This window comes from Cibotium barometz, chromosome 3 (genome assembly GCF_041138505.1).
Source record: "Cibotium barometz isolate CiBa-2024 chromosome 3, ASM4113850v1, whole genome shotgun sequence".
In the NCBI taxonomy this organism is placed as follows: Eukaryota; Viridiplantae; Streptophyta; class Polypodiopsida; order Cyatheales; family Cibotiaceae; genus Cibotium; species Cibotium barometz.
Window position 1 is genome coordinate 37,619,269 of NC_141048.1, and position 17,504 is coordinate 37,636,772.

The following is a 17,504-nucleotide window of genomic DNA, read 5'->3' on the forward strand; positions in this document are numbered from 1 at the left end:
TATTTTAAATTTTTTTTTGCAAGTAGCAATACGCTTCTTGCATGAAGAGAGAGAGAGAGAGAGAAATGAAATGTTATATTAACGTCTTCAAAAGGCCATAATGACCTATGAGACCAAAAGTTACATCATGGTGGATCTGATACAATGTCTGGATAAAAAAACCCAGAAAATGAAAAATAAAGATGATACTACTGGCACCTAGAAAATGAAACTGGAAATGGAAGGTAAACAGAAACCCTTATAGGGTGTGAATATAGTGAGGGGGGGGGGGTATGCTATGGAGGTGAGTGGAATATAGTGAGGGGATACAATATCATGTGGGACGGAGGGGTGCCGCATCGGACACTGGCGGATCTCCTCAATATCCTCTGTGGTCAGCACCCTGACTGGGTGTCTCGCATGCCTCGCAAGAATAATCCGAATCTGCCTCTGCAACCTCCGTCTATGCTGGGATGCCCTCCTCCGTAGTCGTGGGCGTCTAGACCACCCAAGCTCAACCGCACGATCAATCAGTGTACCTCTGGTGTGGGCGGTATCGATGTCCTACTGCTGCTGTGGTCCAACTGGCGCAGTGATGGCTGGACTAAAGAAGTCTGTAATGTGCCTCTGAGTCTGGGTCTCTGTGCGCCTAAGCAGGCTATCTCTATGTCTCCGCAGCTCAAGCAAGAACAATCCCAAACACCTCTGGTCCTGGTACCCCATGACTCTAGAAAGTGGTCCAAAACCCTCTCTGAATAAACAGTGGAAACGACCACGTATCTGAGAGAGAGAAAGAAAGAAAGAAAGAAAGAAAGATTTTATTAACGTCTTCCAAAAGACCGAACTCGGCCTATGAGACAAATCGGAGTACCTGTATGGGGTATCCTCTGTCATCCCAACAAAATGAAAAAGTACTGAATAAAAAAGCTGAATCTGGGTGTGCAGGGGATGGAGCTCTATTACTAGGAGAATGCAAAGCTATATGCATGGAGTATACAATCATGATATGCAACCTAGCTAGCTCCATCCTGTACCATACTGGGGGTATAAAATGGTATACATCAGTGAAGGGGGTGTCCACAGCTCCCTGAAGAACATGCCTGGGTGTGCTCTGAAGCGAGCCAGTCGCTCCGCACCCTCTCTGTGAAACTGAGCTCTGATCTCTGTCATCTCTCTCTGGTATAGGCGTGGTGTCCGAAAGCCAGGTGTCCTCTGTCTCCTGCGGGCTCTAAGTGTCTCTGCTCTCTGGAGAGTAATTCCCTGCCGTGTAGGGGCTGGGAGGGGTATGGATCTCTGAAAAAATGTAGTAATCTGTGTTTGTCGTCCCCCCTCTGGAGCTGAGAGAGAGAGAGTGGACATTGTAAAAATAAACATTTTATAAATAAAAAGAGTGGACATTGGAAAAAGAAACATTCTTTTTTGTGAACTTAAGTATATATAAAATGAGCATGAAAATTAAGAAAAAAAGAAATGAAAAGTTTCACTAACAAAAAAGAGCGGGCGGAGAATCGAAAATTGTTGAACCAAGCCGGACTTGCTTTGATGTTGCCACATAGGGTAAGCACTTTTAATGCTAAAAAATATATGTATATAGTCGTTGCTTTCTTGGGAGCCATTTACAAAACGTCTCTTTTTTTCCGTTGGATTCTCCCAACGTTTTTTTCATTGTGTTTTTTTTTTATTTCGTTGGATTTTGTTTTTTTCCATAACGTTAATAATCCATGTTAGCATTTAAAAAAAACGTGGCTGAAAACATGCGTTAGCATTTTTTTTAAAAAACGTAACTGGCTGAACCGCAGTGGCCCGTTTTCATGTGATACGTGCCCGTTTTTTTGTGACAAAAATCTGACATGGTGTTACCCACCCGTTTCATCACGTTTCTGCCATCTGAAGGCTAGAAAACGGCATTTCTACGTTTCTCCATGACGTTTCCACCTTTTCCAGTGACTATGATCCTAACCCCGTGTGTGGAGAGAACCGGCCAGTATTTCCTGCGGGTGGCTACATCTCATGCACTGCTGTGTGCTAATTGCTAAACTCCTATAAGCCACCTGCCAAAGGAACAAAGTGAACAGAGTGACCTTTCGAGCACAGAAGATGTCCCATAGTCGCTTCCAATAGTCTCTGAGGAAGCTAGGCAAGATGTCCTATGGTCACCCCCAAACACAAAACAAACAACACACAAACTAAAGGTCTTGGCTTGCCTCTCTTCAGCTCAATGGTCCCAACTTAAATGCAGTTTCATACACCTCCTGGTCTTGATAGCTTTTGATTCGGACACCTTTCTGACTTAGACAGCTCCTTAAACTCTTCAAACCCTTTTCCCGACTTCAACAGCTTCTATTCTGAACATCTTTCTGATTCAGACTATTCCTAAACCCTTTTAGACCCTTTCCCGATACACATTGATCCTGCTTTTGACGTTTCCAGATTTTAACACTCTTTGCTTCAATCAGTTCCAATTCAGTCAGCAGATACAAACTCCAACCTAAAAGTATTGGCTAGTCCCTCTCTTTATCTCAATAGTCCCCTCCCCGACTTCTCCATTCCGCTACCCCCTTTTGAAGCTGACCATGCCTACCTCTCTTTCACTCTTACCTGCACACCACCCGTTCCTCCACCCCCCCCCCATCATCTCACATTACACTCGGGTCCTCTTTGATCACGAGCTTGACCTTGTTTGCTCCAACCATATCTACCGCCAACTCCAGGATGTGGAACCTACTGTCCCCCTATCCACCCTCACAAGACAACTCACCACCATACTCTACACATCCGCCACACCTTCCTTCATCTGCACGCGGCGGTCTACCGCCAAGCCACCTTGCGGTTCCATGCCCTAGAACTGTTGGTATGATGACGAATGTCGGGTCACACATCCCATCTTAAGCATGAGGTACGGATTGGGCAAATCACGAAGTGCCAAGCGCAACAGATTTCTCAACGGCTCACCCAATGCAAGAAATGGGAAATCTATGCTCGGAAACAGAATGAGTTATACCGACTTTTCTTAGGGCCGAACTGCAAATAGGCATGGAGGAAACTCCGAGAACATCGCCCTCCCACACCTATCTTCTGCCCGGACACATGGCACTCCTATGCATGCTCCCTCTATCATATCCCCCATCAGCCACCCCTACCCCCACCACCAGACCCCCGCCCCACTACCTCCACCTTCTTCACAAAAGGCATGGTCCTCAAGGCCATTCGTAGACTACACAATGGGCGAGCCCAAGATCATGAGGGACTCACTGCCGAGTACATCTCGCATGCCCATGATACCCTAGCGCCCCTACTAGCCTACGTGTTCAATAGAGCCCTTTGTGAAGGATTTCCACCCTCTTGGTCCACCAACACCATCACCCCCATCCTCAAAGCCGGAGATCCACTTGATCCTAATAAGTACAGGACGATCATGATTGGTCACACATTGGCCAAACTCTATGGATCAGTGCTAGAGGCGGAGTTTAGTTCATTTGCAAAAAGCGAGGGATGCAGAGCCTCAGGACAATCTTGCTTTCGGAGGAGCTACTCTACCTTTGACCACATCTTCACCCTCCGTGCCATCATCGAGGAGGGTAGAGCACGACACCAAAGGATTTACTGCTACTTTGTGGATTTTCGCAAAGCTTTTGATACTGTACCCTGAGCCCGCCTCTTACATCGTCTACAGGAGATCGGAGTCCCATCTGACATGGTTTGGAGCATCATCGCCCTCTATGAATCCGTCAGTGGACGAGCGAGAGCCCCAGGACGCACATCACAGGAAATTTCCAGCACTATTGGGGTGAAACAGAGCTGCCTTCTATCACCCACCCTTTTCGGCCTCTACATTGATGAGATCTTGAGCTTCATTGATGGATTAGGCGGGGTTGGTCCCACATTGACAGGCATATTAATCCCCATACTACTTTATGCAGATGACATCGTCCTCCTCTCAGACTCAGCCGAAGGGCTTCAGAGACAGTTGAATGCCTTACATGACTTTTGCACTCAGCGGGACCTCTCTGGTAACCTTGGTAAGACCAAGGTAATGATCTTCAATACCTCTTGCCCCGTCAGATCCAGATTGAGCTTCACATATAGAGGGGATCCTGTGGAGATTGTCTCATCCTATGTCTACCTTGGTGTCACTTTCAGTGGCCCACGCAACACATGCCAGAGTGACGTAGGGATATTTAGCCTTGAGCTTACTTGAGCGGCAGTGCTTCCAAGCACATTTCCAGGAGCCCAGGACGAAGGGCTAGCTTTTTGACATCCTCGTCACACCAGCCTTGATGTATAGAGTAGCTTTTTGGGGGCCAGATTTACCCGATGAGGATTGGCAGCAAGTTGAGAGGCCCCAGGTCATGATGTTCTCCTGTATGATCCGCAGCAAACCATCGGTCCCACACCAGATTATCCAGGCAGAGTTTGCTGTAGCCCTGATGGTAGTGGAGGCACTCTTCCAGTCAGTCCAATACCTCCATCGCATCAGTCACATGGATCCCCACAAGTACCCGAGGCTTGCCGTAGAGTCCTCTAGACAGCTAGCACTTGAGGGGCACTCTGGAGTATGGTATGCACTAGTTTCCACTTGGTTCTCAGTATATGGGCTCTGCATGGACCGCCTACCCCCCCTTCAGTACAATTTGGACTCCCCTTTTCTCCAGCTGTCTCACGAGGATACCTACCAGGTTATCCGGTCAAATCTTCTTAGCCTCTACACACATTGCACATGTATCACACCCCCGGAGCTCCCCATGAAGATGCACTTTTACAGAGACCACTTCCTCACACTCACTGAGGATGGATTCATCCAGCAGCCGGGCTACTTGAGTGTTCACGTGTCCCATGCCATGCGGATTGTGATTGACCAGATACGGGTTTCTTCCCACCGCCTCAAAGTATCTTCAGTGCCAGGAAGCTCATACGGACACCCAGAGAGGAGAGGATCTGCCGACTGCCACACAGAGGTTGAGACGGAGGAGCATTACATATGCCGCTGCCCAGTATACTATGAGATCCGCGGAGGTTTCACTCTCTATTTCATGAGGGATTTGGTCCACCCTCCAAGATCATTGACTTCGAGGACCAGCGTTGCTTGGGCCTCTTCCTGCTTGAGCTCCGCAGACACAGGGACACCTTCTTGAGACACAGGCCCCAACCACCCCGCCCCCTCCCATGGCAGCCACCCATCACCAGTTTCTTCCGGACCCAGGAGGTGGAGGACACCGACATAGTGGATCTTGTGGACCCTCCACGAGCTGCTTTGGGCCTACCTCGCCCGAGAGGGGTTACCTTGGACCGAGCCTCTGCACACGAGTGTGCCCGACGCCCTCGACCCCCCCGTCGGCCATGATCACCTCATCAGCTCCAGATCCAGGACATGCTCCACCGCCATCGGGCTACCTTTCCATGTGATATAGCTGAGGCTCGGCCATACTCGTCTGCCCCATGCTTGACATTTTGGAGAGTGGTACACCATCTACTCGGAGCTGATGTTGCTCCCATGTTTTTTATGTTCTTAGTATTCCATGATGAGTTTCCATGGACAGTTTTGTATCACACCAGTGAGATAGCTATATTTTTGTTTTCTTTCTATTTTATTTTCCATTCCATGATGAGATATGCCATGGACATTATTGTATCACTTTGGTCTCATATGCCCATTGGGTCTTTAGTAGACACTTAATATATATCTTTCTTTCTTTCTTTCTTTCACACTGACTGCTTTTTTTCTGCCCCAGACAATCTTGTTCCACACAGTCCTGATCCGACTAATTCCTGATCTGTCAGCTCTTGATGTGACGAGCTTAGACTCAGATAACCCTTAATTTGACTCTTCTAACACAATCTTGTTCCACACAGTCCTGATCCGACTAATTCCTGATCTGTCAGCTCTTGATGTGACTAGCTTAGACTCAGATAACCCTTAATTTGACTCTTCTAACACAGTCAACTCTTGACCAGTCAGCTCTAAATTGATTTTCTCGCTTCAGTCAGTTGTGATACAATTAATAATGGTTTAGTCAACTTGGGTTCACACAGCACTGATCTAAATGCTTTATACCTCAGCTCTCATCCTATCAGCTCTGTTCCTTCACTCCCTCTTTCAGTCAACACTGAACTTGTCAGCCCTGATCCAGTTAGCTCTGGACTAATCTCTTCCTCTTTCAGTCAAGAACTTGTCAGGGCTGACAAGTTCAGTCAACACTGAACTTCTCAGCCCTGATCCAGTTAGCTCTGGACTAATCTCTTCCTCTTTCAGTCAAGAACTTGTCAGCTATGAACCTATCAGTATTGATCTAGTCAGCTCTAGACTTTTCTCTTCCTCCTTCAATCAGCACAGTACCTATCTCTCCTTCAATCACCATAGAACCTGTCAGCACTGATCCAGTCAGCTCTAGATTTTTCTCTTCCTCCTTCAGGTATCAGCACTGAACCTGTCAGCAATGATACCTAGTCAGCTCTGGATTTTTCTCTTTCTCTTTCAATTAGCACTGAACCTGTCAACACTGAACCAAACTCTTCCTAGTCTGACAACTTCCCTGATCCCCGGGGCGCACCCCTAATCCCAGGGCCCATCCATTGATTTTTTCTTTTTCCGGAGAAGAGACTCCTATTAAGTATGAAAAAATATACAAAAGGGAGATTTCAAACCAAACTAGGTGGAGATCTCAACCAATCAAGTGTCTTGTGTTGCCAACAAGGTCCCATATGAGTGGAAATGAAGAATAGACCATGATCCCACTCCCTCATAAACTGGCCACGCTCTGTAATGAGTTTGGGCATACACTCCCAAACTTTCTGCTGTGCAACATCTCTGTGCAACATCTCTGTGCGGAGAGGGAGCCTCTGTAATGAGTTTGGGCATACACTCCCAAACTTTCTGCTGTGCAACATCTCTGTGCAGAGAGGGAGCCTCTGTAGACAACAAAATCCGATAAAAATCTAAGGCAATACTCCTCACCGTATCCGGTTCAGTCTAAATCACTCCCACCAAGTCCTGCAAACACCTGACAGATTCCCTGCTTCTATGGGTAGGTCTATGTGAGGAGAAGAATTGTGTGTTGCATCTGCCACCATCTGTACCCAGAATGCCTCAGTAGCATGAAACAAGAACTCAGAACGCCTATCCAAGACCACCTGCAGCTCAGCTCTGATTGTAGATAAAGATCTGGAATCCAAGGAGAATGAGGATGCTTATCATGTTCACTCTGAAGCGCAGCAATCCTCCGTCTGATATCTCTCTCCTTTTGCAAGATCTCATGTTTCTTGGCCAACGCAACAAACTGATAGTGCTGGCCGGTCCTTTCTAGAGCCATGGTAACCCTATGGCGAGGGTCAAGATCATCACATGACCTCCAAATCTCTCTGATGACAAGTGAGGTCTCTGCATCCAAATAAAGAGAATCAGGGATGTGAACCCAAGGGGAGGCATTCTGAGTCCCAGGCTCCCTGAGACAAAGAACGACTGGGCAGTGATCTGATTTGGTGGTGCCAGGCATAATAGCGATAGTGCCCCCCCTATCAAGGGCCCAATCATCCACATAGAATCTATCGAGCCATGCAAAAATGCAATCATCCCCCCTCCTGCGATTATGCCAAGAGTAAGAGAGAATTAAGCCTCCTCTGGAAGTCATCCTCTGTCCAACAATCCCTGCCATATAAAAATAGTGTAAATCTCTCCCATGAGGCACGCTCCAAGGGGTGAATTCTGCCCTGCCCTCACGGCCACCCTTTTTTGTTGGAAGGCAACTCAACCATATTGAAATCTCCTCCAACTATCCAATGATCACCCTGGGGGAGGAGCCCTGTGATGGTGTACTAAAAGGCCACCCTTTCACCTCTCACGTTAGGTGCATAGATATTCAGGATGCCTAACTTCTGACCCTCATGCATGATCAGAATCCACTGAGCCATAGCAAGTATAATAACACCAGATCCAACAACATGAGGCAAGAGGGAAGCTGCAACTGAAATGCAAACACCTCCTTTGGTTCCAACTGCCCCAGACCAAAAAGTAAAGCCCAAAAGAAACTTGCCAGTTTTGCAACTTTGGAGCCTATCCAATTTGTGCTCTTGCATGATGCATCAAAAGTACATCCATATTTCCACCTGTGAGTGCTTGATGGAGCTGGTCCTTCACAAGGTGCTTCCTACTACGGCTGGGAAGCCCTCCCAGGCATCCATCTATTTTGGGTAGCCCTTTCTCACAATGTTGATGTGTCTCTGTGTAGAAGATGACATTTGTACCTTCTGGGGTGCCTTGGGTTTTCGCAAAACACTTGACCATTAATGTAATTAAACACTAAAATCAGCCACAGTATTAACACGTATACATATCCATCATTAGTTTGCATAAAACATAAAAGCTGGACAAAACATTCACAAATGTTGAAAGTGGAGCTTGCATGTGTGACAACGCATAGAGGCCGGAATCCCCCCCCCCCTCCCTTGGATTATTTTATTACCCAAGGAGAATAATATTATGTACAAGCTTTGAAGGCCTTACTCTCCCCACGGGAGATGCCGGATTATCCATATACAAATGCCATAACATAGCCTAACACGAGGCAACCATACAATTTAGCCGGCACATAGCTGTAGAAATGCCAAGCCAACAATATAAACCATATACCTCCGTGTGGGTACTGATTCTTTGCTAAAAACCACGGATCTTCATGCAATAGAGCTGGTACAGCCATAGTTGTCACGGTACGAAAATACGATACCGTACGATACGATACCATATGGGAATTTTTGATACGATATGAAAATTTCGGATATCGTACGATAAAATAAAATTAAAAAAATAACACTTACAAACTATGGAGCTTCAAGCTTGAATGTGAGGGAAGGTTGGGGGGGGGGGGGGGGAGGAGTCTACAGTGCTTGAGGAACCAGAACATGGAGATGTGTCTCTCGCAGTTGGATCTCCCAATTGTCTCCAAAAAAGAACCTGCATAGGTAATGCAATACCAAAGGTCTCCCAGTGTAGCGTTTATGACTAAGGGACCGTCCTTGCACAAATACAAGCAGTGAATCTAGGGTGATAGGTTTAGGGACTCCTCTCTAGATCAAAATGGCCATGTGCAAATCTTCTCCCTCGTACATAACCTGAGGATTTGACTATCTAGCCTACCTATACTAAGAATCTCCAAGTGATGTAGCAAGATTCTCTCATCCTACCAATCAAGTGTACACTTCCAGTCTACCTTGCCAGATTTTTTAGGTCTCTCAACAACCCCATATGGAATACTGAGTGGACACGAAAGTTGCAAACTATTGCGGCCATTTGGAATCTTTGTTAAGTAGGATTTCTATAATTTTTTTTAGCATTTGGAATTTTTTTCTCAAGGAGGGGGGGGGGGAACTCGTACCGTACGATATCGTACCGTACCGTACCATACAAACAAACAGTACGGTACGAATGGATTCGTGCCAATATAAGAAACAACTATGGGTATAGTAAGTACAACTCTCCATTCAACCAGTACAAGAAGTATAGTGGCTGGTACAGTAGGTACAATGGTTGATACAATAGGTACAATGGTTGGTACAACAAGTACAAGGGTTGGTACAGTCGGAATAGTGGTTGGTATAGCCAGTACAGTGGTTGGTACAACAAGTACAAGGGTTGGTACAACAAGTACAATGGCTAGAAATCATAATAAAATGATTAAATACCCTTGCCTTAAGTATTTCTTCGTGATGAAAGCCTCCAAAACAGTCCCCAACAACCTGTATTCTTCATGGACAGCCTTCAAGAGAGAGAGAAAGACAGTAGCCATCATTAGGGCAGTTTGCAACGGTGGTAGAGGCTAGTGTGCAACAAGAGAGCCTCCTTCAAATGAAGAGAGAGGGCTCCAATTTATAGATTTGGGCCTCCCATGAGCTAAAATGGCAAGAGAAGGCTATAATGACAAGTGTGAGGCCACTTGTCTCACTTTGATCCACTTCCTTGCCACATGTCCCAATCTAAGAGATGGGTTCTCCCATAATCTTTATCTCTAAAAATATCCCAACTGGTAGCCCATTTGTCGTAGGTACTTTGGCAACTCTTGGTATTTGCTCAATTCCAGACGTAATGATGCGAACATAATTTCCATCAGTCAGGGCAAAAATAGCAACTCTCCTAAATTTTAGGAGTGTAATCCTTTGTGTTCGAGGATAATCCCCCATTCCCAAGGCTTTGTTCTTTTTGAATATTTGGATGTCCTGGAGTCCACCAGACCCCTTTCATACTGGAAAATGTCTAGGCTTGTGAAACATCCTTGCCTGTGCATGTCTCTTGTAGCCTTCCTGGATGTGACCACAATGTGCTATTACAGTCCCACCTCATCTCGTCTAACTATGGTGAGTATCCGGCACCTCTTGATATTTGGACTCACATGCATATCCATTGATTTTGGATAGCCCTTTCTTAGAGCTTTGATGTGTCTCCAAGTAGAAGATGACAGAGACATCCTGGCCTGTGCATGTCTCTGATAGCCCTCCTGGATGTACAGTCATCTCCAGTGAATCCGCACTCTCACAGACCCCCTGATCCTATTTGGGACGATGTTCCATGATGATGACTCTTTCGTCCCTGTAAATGCCCCACTTCCAGGCTTCCCTAGCTGCCTTCACTTGCACCATGCCGGATTTCCGTTGTTCCACCTGTAGGGCTTTGAGATCATCTCCAAGGTAGATCTTGGTGCCCTTGAGGGCTGACCTATCCTTTTCAAGAAGGCGAAGTGAAACTGCATGTCCTTGAAGTAGAGGCCTCTATTTTATCAAGTCTTTGTCCGCACGCCATGCCTCCACAAAGGGTGTGCGTTTTATCTGCCTCCACAAAGGGTGTGCGTTTTATCTTCAATTTTTGACATCATTCTTCCCCGTCTTCCTTCAGGAAGCCTTTGGCAACAAGGTCCCTCACCCTCACAACATGGAGTGCCCTGGATTGCCAACACTTCTTTTCCTCAAGGGTGGCATTCATAATGGCATTAGCGTTCAGCCCCATGATCTTCTGTTTCTTGAACTTGAGAAGGCGAAGTGAGACTCCACCTTGAGTAGAGGCCTCTCTTTTGTCAAGTCTTTGCCCACATGCCGTGCCTCCACAAAGGGTGTGCCTTTTATCTGCAATTTACGGCATAGTTCTTCCCAATCTTCCTTCAGGGAGCCTTTGGCAACAAGACCTATCACCCTCACAACATGGAGTGCCCTGGATTCTTGACGCTTCTTTTCCTCAAGGGTAGCATTCATAATGGCATAAGCATTTGGCCCCGTGATCTTCTGTTTCTTGGTTACTTCAACCCATGCCTTTTGCAATGCGGCATTACCGAATTTTGTGTCATGTATGTCCTTGAGAAGTGTTTGTTTCAATCAAGTCTTTCCACACATTTCTCCTCGTGGAGTTGTGCATTCTCTCCCTTCAGCTCTTGCAGCAGCTGCAGGTACATGACCATTTCCTGTAGTCTTGGTTTCCTTCATTTCGTGCATCTCCTTGGGCTTCGATCTCTGCCTTCAATGCAATGCGTGCATCTACCTTTTTAAACATTATTTTACTCAATGCATACATCCCTTTCCAGTGTTTCGTTATCTTCCTGTTCATAGTTTACATCTGATTCAGAACAAGTGTGAGGTGGTCTCCGTTTCCATTGTCTGTAGCAACAAAGAAAGTTACATACATTAACGGCCCAAAGGGTCTATGAGACCATTATGAGAGAGAGAGAGAGAGAGAGAGAGAGAGAGAGAAAGAAAGAAAGAAAGAAAGATATATTAAGCAAGTGATACAATAATGTCCATGCCATATCTCATCATGGAATGGAAAATAAAACATAAACATAGCTATCTCACTGGGGTGATACAAAACTGTCCATGGAAACTCATCATGGAATACTAAGAACATAGAAACATGAGAGCAACATCAACTCCGAGTAGATGGTATACCACTCTCCAAAATATCAAGCATGGGGCTAATGAGTATGGCCGAGAGGTCTCCCTCAGCTATGTCACGTGGAAAGGTAGCTCGATGGCGGTGGAGCATGTCTTGGATCTAGAGCTGATGAGGTGATCGTGGCCGACGGGGGGGCCGAGGGCATCGACACATTGGAGTGCAGAGGCTCGGTCCAAGGTAACTCCTCTCAGGCGAGGTAGGTCTAGAGCAACTCGTGGAGGGTCCACAAGATCCACACTGTGGGTGTCCTCCGCCTCCTGGGTCGGAAAGAGAGAGAGAGAGAGAGAGAGAGAGAAAGAGAGAGAGAGAGAGATGTTTGGGTTTGTGAGAGGTTTTGATATGTGATACTGAAATTATTTGCTCAGGGAAATCTTGATAAGAACTCCCCCAATGCAGGATATGTCCTGTTGATGTTTTACAACCTTTATGAGGGCAAGGTAACATGAGAAACCGAAATGGAGGTTAACTTTGATTGTGTGAATTGGGTTTTTATTTCTTAATGTTCAGTGCCTGATGGTTTTTCAGGATCGAAAAGAGTTTGAAAAGAATTTGATGGGACATTTTGGTTATCTTGTAAAATTACCCGTGCTAAAGGCAAACAGGTAAGATATCAGTCTTTAATATGTGAATCATTGTCCTTACACTTATCATGTGTACTAAATGATTTTTTATTAATTTATTTGTTTTACTACACTGAAGGCCTACCATGCCATCTTCTGTCCTGGAAGTGATCACACATGGCCTTGATCTATTTAGGCGACACACAGAAAGACATAGCAGGTATGGCAAGATCACAGGCCCTGGTTGCATTAATGCTTAATTCTCTTTCTTCCTTTTGGGGTTGGGCTTCTGATACTCTCCATGCATCAATTGCTTCTTTTGGGTTATATATATTTTTTGAGGTTCCAGGGTTTAAAAGATTTTCTACACTACTTTGTGCATTGTGACCTCCGTGATTACACTTTCTTGCACTGTAAGGTTGGACAGCAATAAAGGAACTTTTCAGGAAGAATGGTCAAGCTGGGAGAAACGACTACGGGAAGTCTTGAATGGCAGTGCAGCATATTTCAAGGCTGTCCAGGTGAAGCTTCATGCGCTTCTTTTTGTAGATGCTTTTGTCCCCCCTCCCCAACCCCCTTGCATTTAATTTTGAGTCTCATGTGCCCAACTGGTGTCTTTATTGAAGGTTCCATTTGAGGAGGCTGTTCAGAGTTTGCGACAACAGCTTCTAGGCATTGCAAGGGGGGATGTTGCCATGCACACATCAATGGAAGAGGAGCGCTCCTTCAAAAGTGTAACTTTTGCTGCAGTATCTTTGCCAGGGAAAGAGATCGCTGATATCTTACAGGAGGTATACATGTTTTTGAGCAGACATGATTTTTGACATGTGAGGGGGGTGAAGCAGCGATTTTTGTGGCTCTTTAAAGAATCTGTTTTTGTGCTTTGTGTCTTTAGTTAGCGCACTCAAGCAAGGAGTTAGAGAGGTTCTTTTTTGGAAAAGGAATTCAGACAATCCTCAAGGCTTCTCCTCATGTAACACTGGCTCACAAGTATGCACATGGGGTTGCTGCAGTAGCTGCATTTGGGGAAGTACATGGTCTATCAGTGTCTGTAGAGCTGACAGCTTTGCTTTTCTCGAAGAAGATGTGCGCTTTGGAAGCACATATACTTGCAAACAGCAGAGGCATTTCATCAAGAAATGAATGGCCTCATGTTACGGTATGGCAACTCTTATTTACCACAAATGGAGTCTGCACGCTTGCTTGTACACATAACTAAAACACGTGGAAGATGTTTTGAAACAGGTATGGACAGCACAAGGAACAAAACAGAAGGAGGCCAACTTTCTTCCACAACTTGTACTTGAGGGCCAGGCATCCCGTGTAGATTTTACGAGGCCTGTTGTGGTATCAGGTGTTGTAGAGCTATTGTAATTTTTTTAAGTGTTACATGCACCAATTCTGGTGAAAATTTTCCAGGTATAATGGAAGCCCATTTGAGCATTGTAAAGGGCCATCAGCTATCATAAAAGCAACAGAGTTTCTCTAACCTTTAAGAGAGATGTGAGCGTCCTCCTTGCATCTCCTCCTATACAACCTCCTTTGTGAGGGCTTCGCTGTATTCTAGTCTGTTGCTAAGCATAAAAATGCAACAAAAGTTCCCGGAAAAAAAAAAGAAAAAAAATGCAACAAAAAATTAAAAAAAATTGGTATGAATTTGAGGTGTTGTTCTAAAGAGTTAATATCAAGAAGATAAAGTTGATGGGCAAGAATGAAAAAAGCAGGACAACAAAATAGGGACTTCAAAAGTTAAAAGATATAATAAAATGTCAAACGCAAGCTCACTTGGACACCTGTGCGATCTTTTAATTCAGTTTTCTTGTCGCATCAAGGTTGGAACTATGATCAGCCTGTATATAAATTGTAGAGAGTTTATATGACTAGTGGCATCTTTTCATAGAAAATGTAATTAATGGACACCGTCATTTTCAGCTTATAGCATAAATCATGTAAGACATGTTTTTCATTGTAATGTAATCATCTTCTTGTATTAAAGGATGTCGAAAAGCCTAAGAAGAAAGACAATGTAACTATTATCAGAAGCCAGGTCATTACATCAATGAATGCAAAAAAAGGTTGAAGAAGGATTAAAGTTCACTTGTAGACCATATTCAACCATTTTTTCAATAGGTTCTTTGTAATGTGAATCAATATACAATACATATCTAGGATTTTATGCATCTGCAGTCATGCAACTAAGCATACTACATCATAAAAAGATGCTCACTTTTATCTTGATTGAAGATACATAGTTGTTGCAACCTTTCACTTTTGAGGTCATTCTAAATTTTTATAAGTCCTTTGTTATATGATATGGTTTTCATAATAATAGCACTTCATGTTGTTTCCACCTTGATTTCTTTGCCACATAGACCTCAGTCTCTCTGGCTTCCCTTGCTTCTACAGTGCCCTCTTCCATTTGTTTATGCATTAGATTCATGTTGTTGTTAACCATGATTTCTACTTTTAAAACGGTGAGAGAGTGATAGTGGAAGTAGAGAGGGAGAGGTAGGGATGAGGAGTAGAGTTATGAGAGGAAGGGGAAGGAATGAGGGGTAGAGGAAGGAAATAGCACTCCATGCTATTTCCATCTTGATTTCTTTGCCATGTTGATCTTAGTCTCTCTAGCTTCCTCATCTCTAGAGTGGCCTCTTCCACTTCTTTGTGCATTAGATTCTTGTTGTTGCTAACCATGATTTCTAGTTCTAAAACAGTGAGTGTGAGTGGAAAGAGAGAAGAAGAGATACGGATGAGGGGGAGAGGTAGGAGAGAGAGAGGAAAGGATGAGAAGGAGAAGGAATGAGGTTTAGGATATGGTGGTAAAATATAATTATAATAGTGAGAATTATGATAGTAAAAAATATATGATATAATCATATAGTGAGATAATTATATGGTTATGGTAACTATTACTAATATAGTAACTAATATTACTATTTATATTAATTTTTTTAAAATAGCTGTCAGTATATTAAGTTGCATGATATGCTAGCATATTGTAATTAGAGTGTAATTATGTTGCAAAGAGAAGAAGAGATACAGATGGAGGGGAGAGGGAGAGGTAGGAGAGAGAGAGAAAAGGATGAGGAGGAGAAGGAATGAGGTTTAGGGTATGGTGGTAATATATAATTATAATAGTAAAAATTATATGATACAATCATAATATAATGATAATTATATGGTTATAGTAACTAATATTACTATTTATATTTAAAAAATTTAAATAGCTATCAGTAGCTAATAATATTAAGTTGTATGATATGCTAGAATATTTATATGATGTAATTAGAATATAATTTTGTTGCAAAGAAGAGATATAGATGAGGGAGAGAGGTAGGAGAGAGAAAGAGGAAAGGATAAAGAGGAGAAGAAGGAATGAGGTTTAGGGTATGGTGGTAATATATAATTATAATAGTGAGAATTATGATAGTAAAAATTATATGATATAATCATAATATAATGATAATTATATGGTTATAGTAACTATTACTAATATAGTAACTAATATATCATACAACTTAATATTATTAGCTACTGACAGTTATTTAAAAAAAATTAATATAAATAGTAATTAGTTACATCATATAAATGTAATTAGCTAGAATATTTATATGATGTAATTAGAGTATAATTATGTTGCAAAGATGCTCATTAAAGTGGATGGATATGATTTTGAAATTTGAAATTTTCTTGTCCTTGCTTTTATTAACTTTGAATGTTAGCACCTAAGATTTGATGTTATGGCCATGCACTTTATTGACTTTAACCATGTAGTTCGGTGTCCACCATGTGAAGTTTATTTTAAAATATGAAAAATATTGTGTTGATATATCATTTTAGTGTCCTACTCTCTTGTTTCAAACTATGGGAAACGATTGGGCTGATATATCATTCTAGTTCTCTACTCTCGTTTGTTACTTTTATGCTTCCTTACCAGTCTAAGGCATTCCCTAGCAAACTCATGCTTTGTAAGCTAAGATGCATCTGTGTTTTCTCTAGATATCCTTCTCAATAGCATCTCCCTATTAAGTGTAAGTTTCTATTATGGGCAGTGAGACCATCATTGAGTGATTAGCAATGCAAAGCTTTTGAAGTCGATGTCATTAAGAGATGGACGGGTAATAGTAAGTACTCAATTCCTATAAAGACCTCTTCCAAGTTCTCATAAGTTTGTGTGCCTCGATGTTGTCATAGATGGGGAGCCTATGCTTGAGTTGCAAGCTCCTCATAGTCTGATATTGATAGTCAAAAGCACTACATTCTGGACACCTCCATGTCCAGTCTAATATAACACTGGTGGTCAGTAAGCAAGTAACAAAAGATAGTAGTGCTATTGATGTTGATGAACCAAGGCCTCCATATAAAGAGTCAAGCAACCCAAGATCTGTGTTGTTGACTCAAAAGATGACTATGAATCCAAGTCAATATTGAAGCTGAGACCCATTTTTGATGTAGGCAAGACTCAACTCTACTCGTTTAAATCATGTTCTAGCTCTTCATGTCGAAGGGAAACACAAAAAGACATTCACTACAGTGAAGTCACATGCAAATGATACTAAGAAGTCTCGTCTTGTGGACATTGTTGATTTAGATAATGAAAAGGCTAAAGAGAAGAGTATCATTCCTTGGATCCTAGAGAACAGCAAGTCTAAATCTAGTATTCTAGGCATAAATAATATTATCCAGGTCAAAGAAGCGCCTGAAGTGTACAATGCCAATCTTGTGATGGAGTTCCCTCCTACGTTGGTAAAGCTAATGGTATGGATGAAGCAAAAAATTTATGGCCTCATTTCGTCTAGGCCCACAACTACCAATATGTCCATCCCTTGTTTAGTTTACTTGATGTTCCCATCTTTTTCTCATTCATCTTGAACCTCTTGATTAGTGCCTTAGAGAGTAGGTGGCAACTCATTCTCATTTATACTTTAAAAGGTAATGCATCAAGAACCATGATTGAGAAAATCCTTTAAAAACCTGGCCCATGAACATCCCTTTAAAAGATTGAGAAAATCCTTCAAAAGCTTGGCCCATGAACATCCCTT

General features: G+C 43.3%; 1 protein-coding gene across 4 annotated transcripts in view; it reads left to right on the forward strand.

The window, feature by feature from the left end:
* RNL (RNAligase) overlaps nucleotides 1-14,118 on the forward strand; it is a 121,346-nt gene extending 107,228 nt beyond the window's left edge. For all 4 annotated transcript variants that reach the window (XM_086776323.1, XM_086776327.1, XM_086776319.1 and 1 more), the window contains 7 exons: nucleotides 12,268-12,339; nucleotides 12,428-12,504; nucleotides 12,602-12,682; nucleotides 12,881-12,983; nucleotides 13,089-13,253; nucleotides 13,358-13,621; nucleotides 13,708-14,118. In XM_086776323.1, coding sequence (XP_086632449.1) covers nucleotides 12,268-12,339; nucleotides 12,428-12,504; nucleotides 12,602-12,682; nucleotides 12,881-12,983; nucleotides 13,089-13,253; nucleotides 13,358-13,621; nucleotides 13,708-13,836 — 891 coding nt within the window. In that variant the 3' untranslated portion in view covers nucleotides 13,837-14,118. The remainder of the gene's footprint in view (nucleotides 1-12,267; nucleotides 12,340-12,427; nucleotides 12,505-12,601; nucleotides 12,683-12,880; nucleotides 12,984-13,088; nucleotides 13,254-13,357; nucleotides 13,622-13,707) is intronic.
* Nucleotides 14,119-17,504: the final 3,386 nt, after the last annotated feature.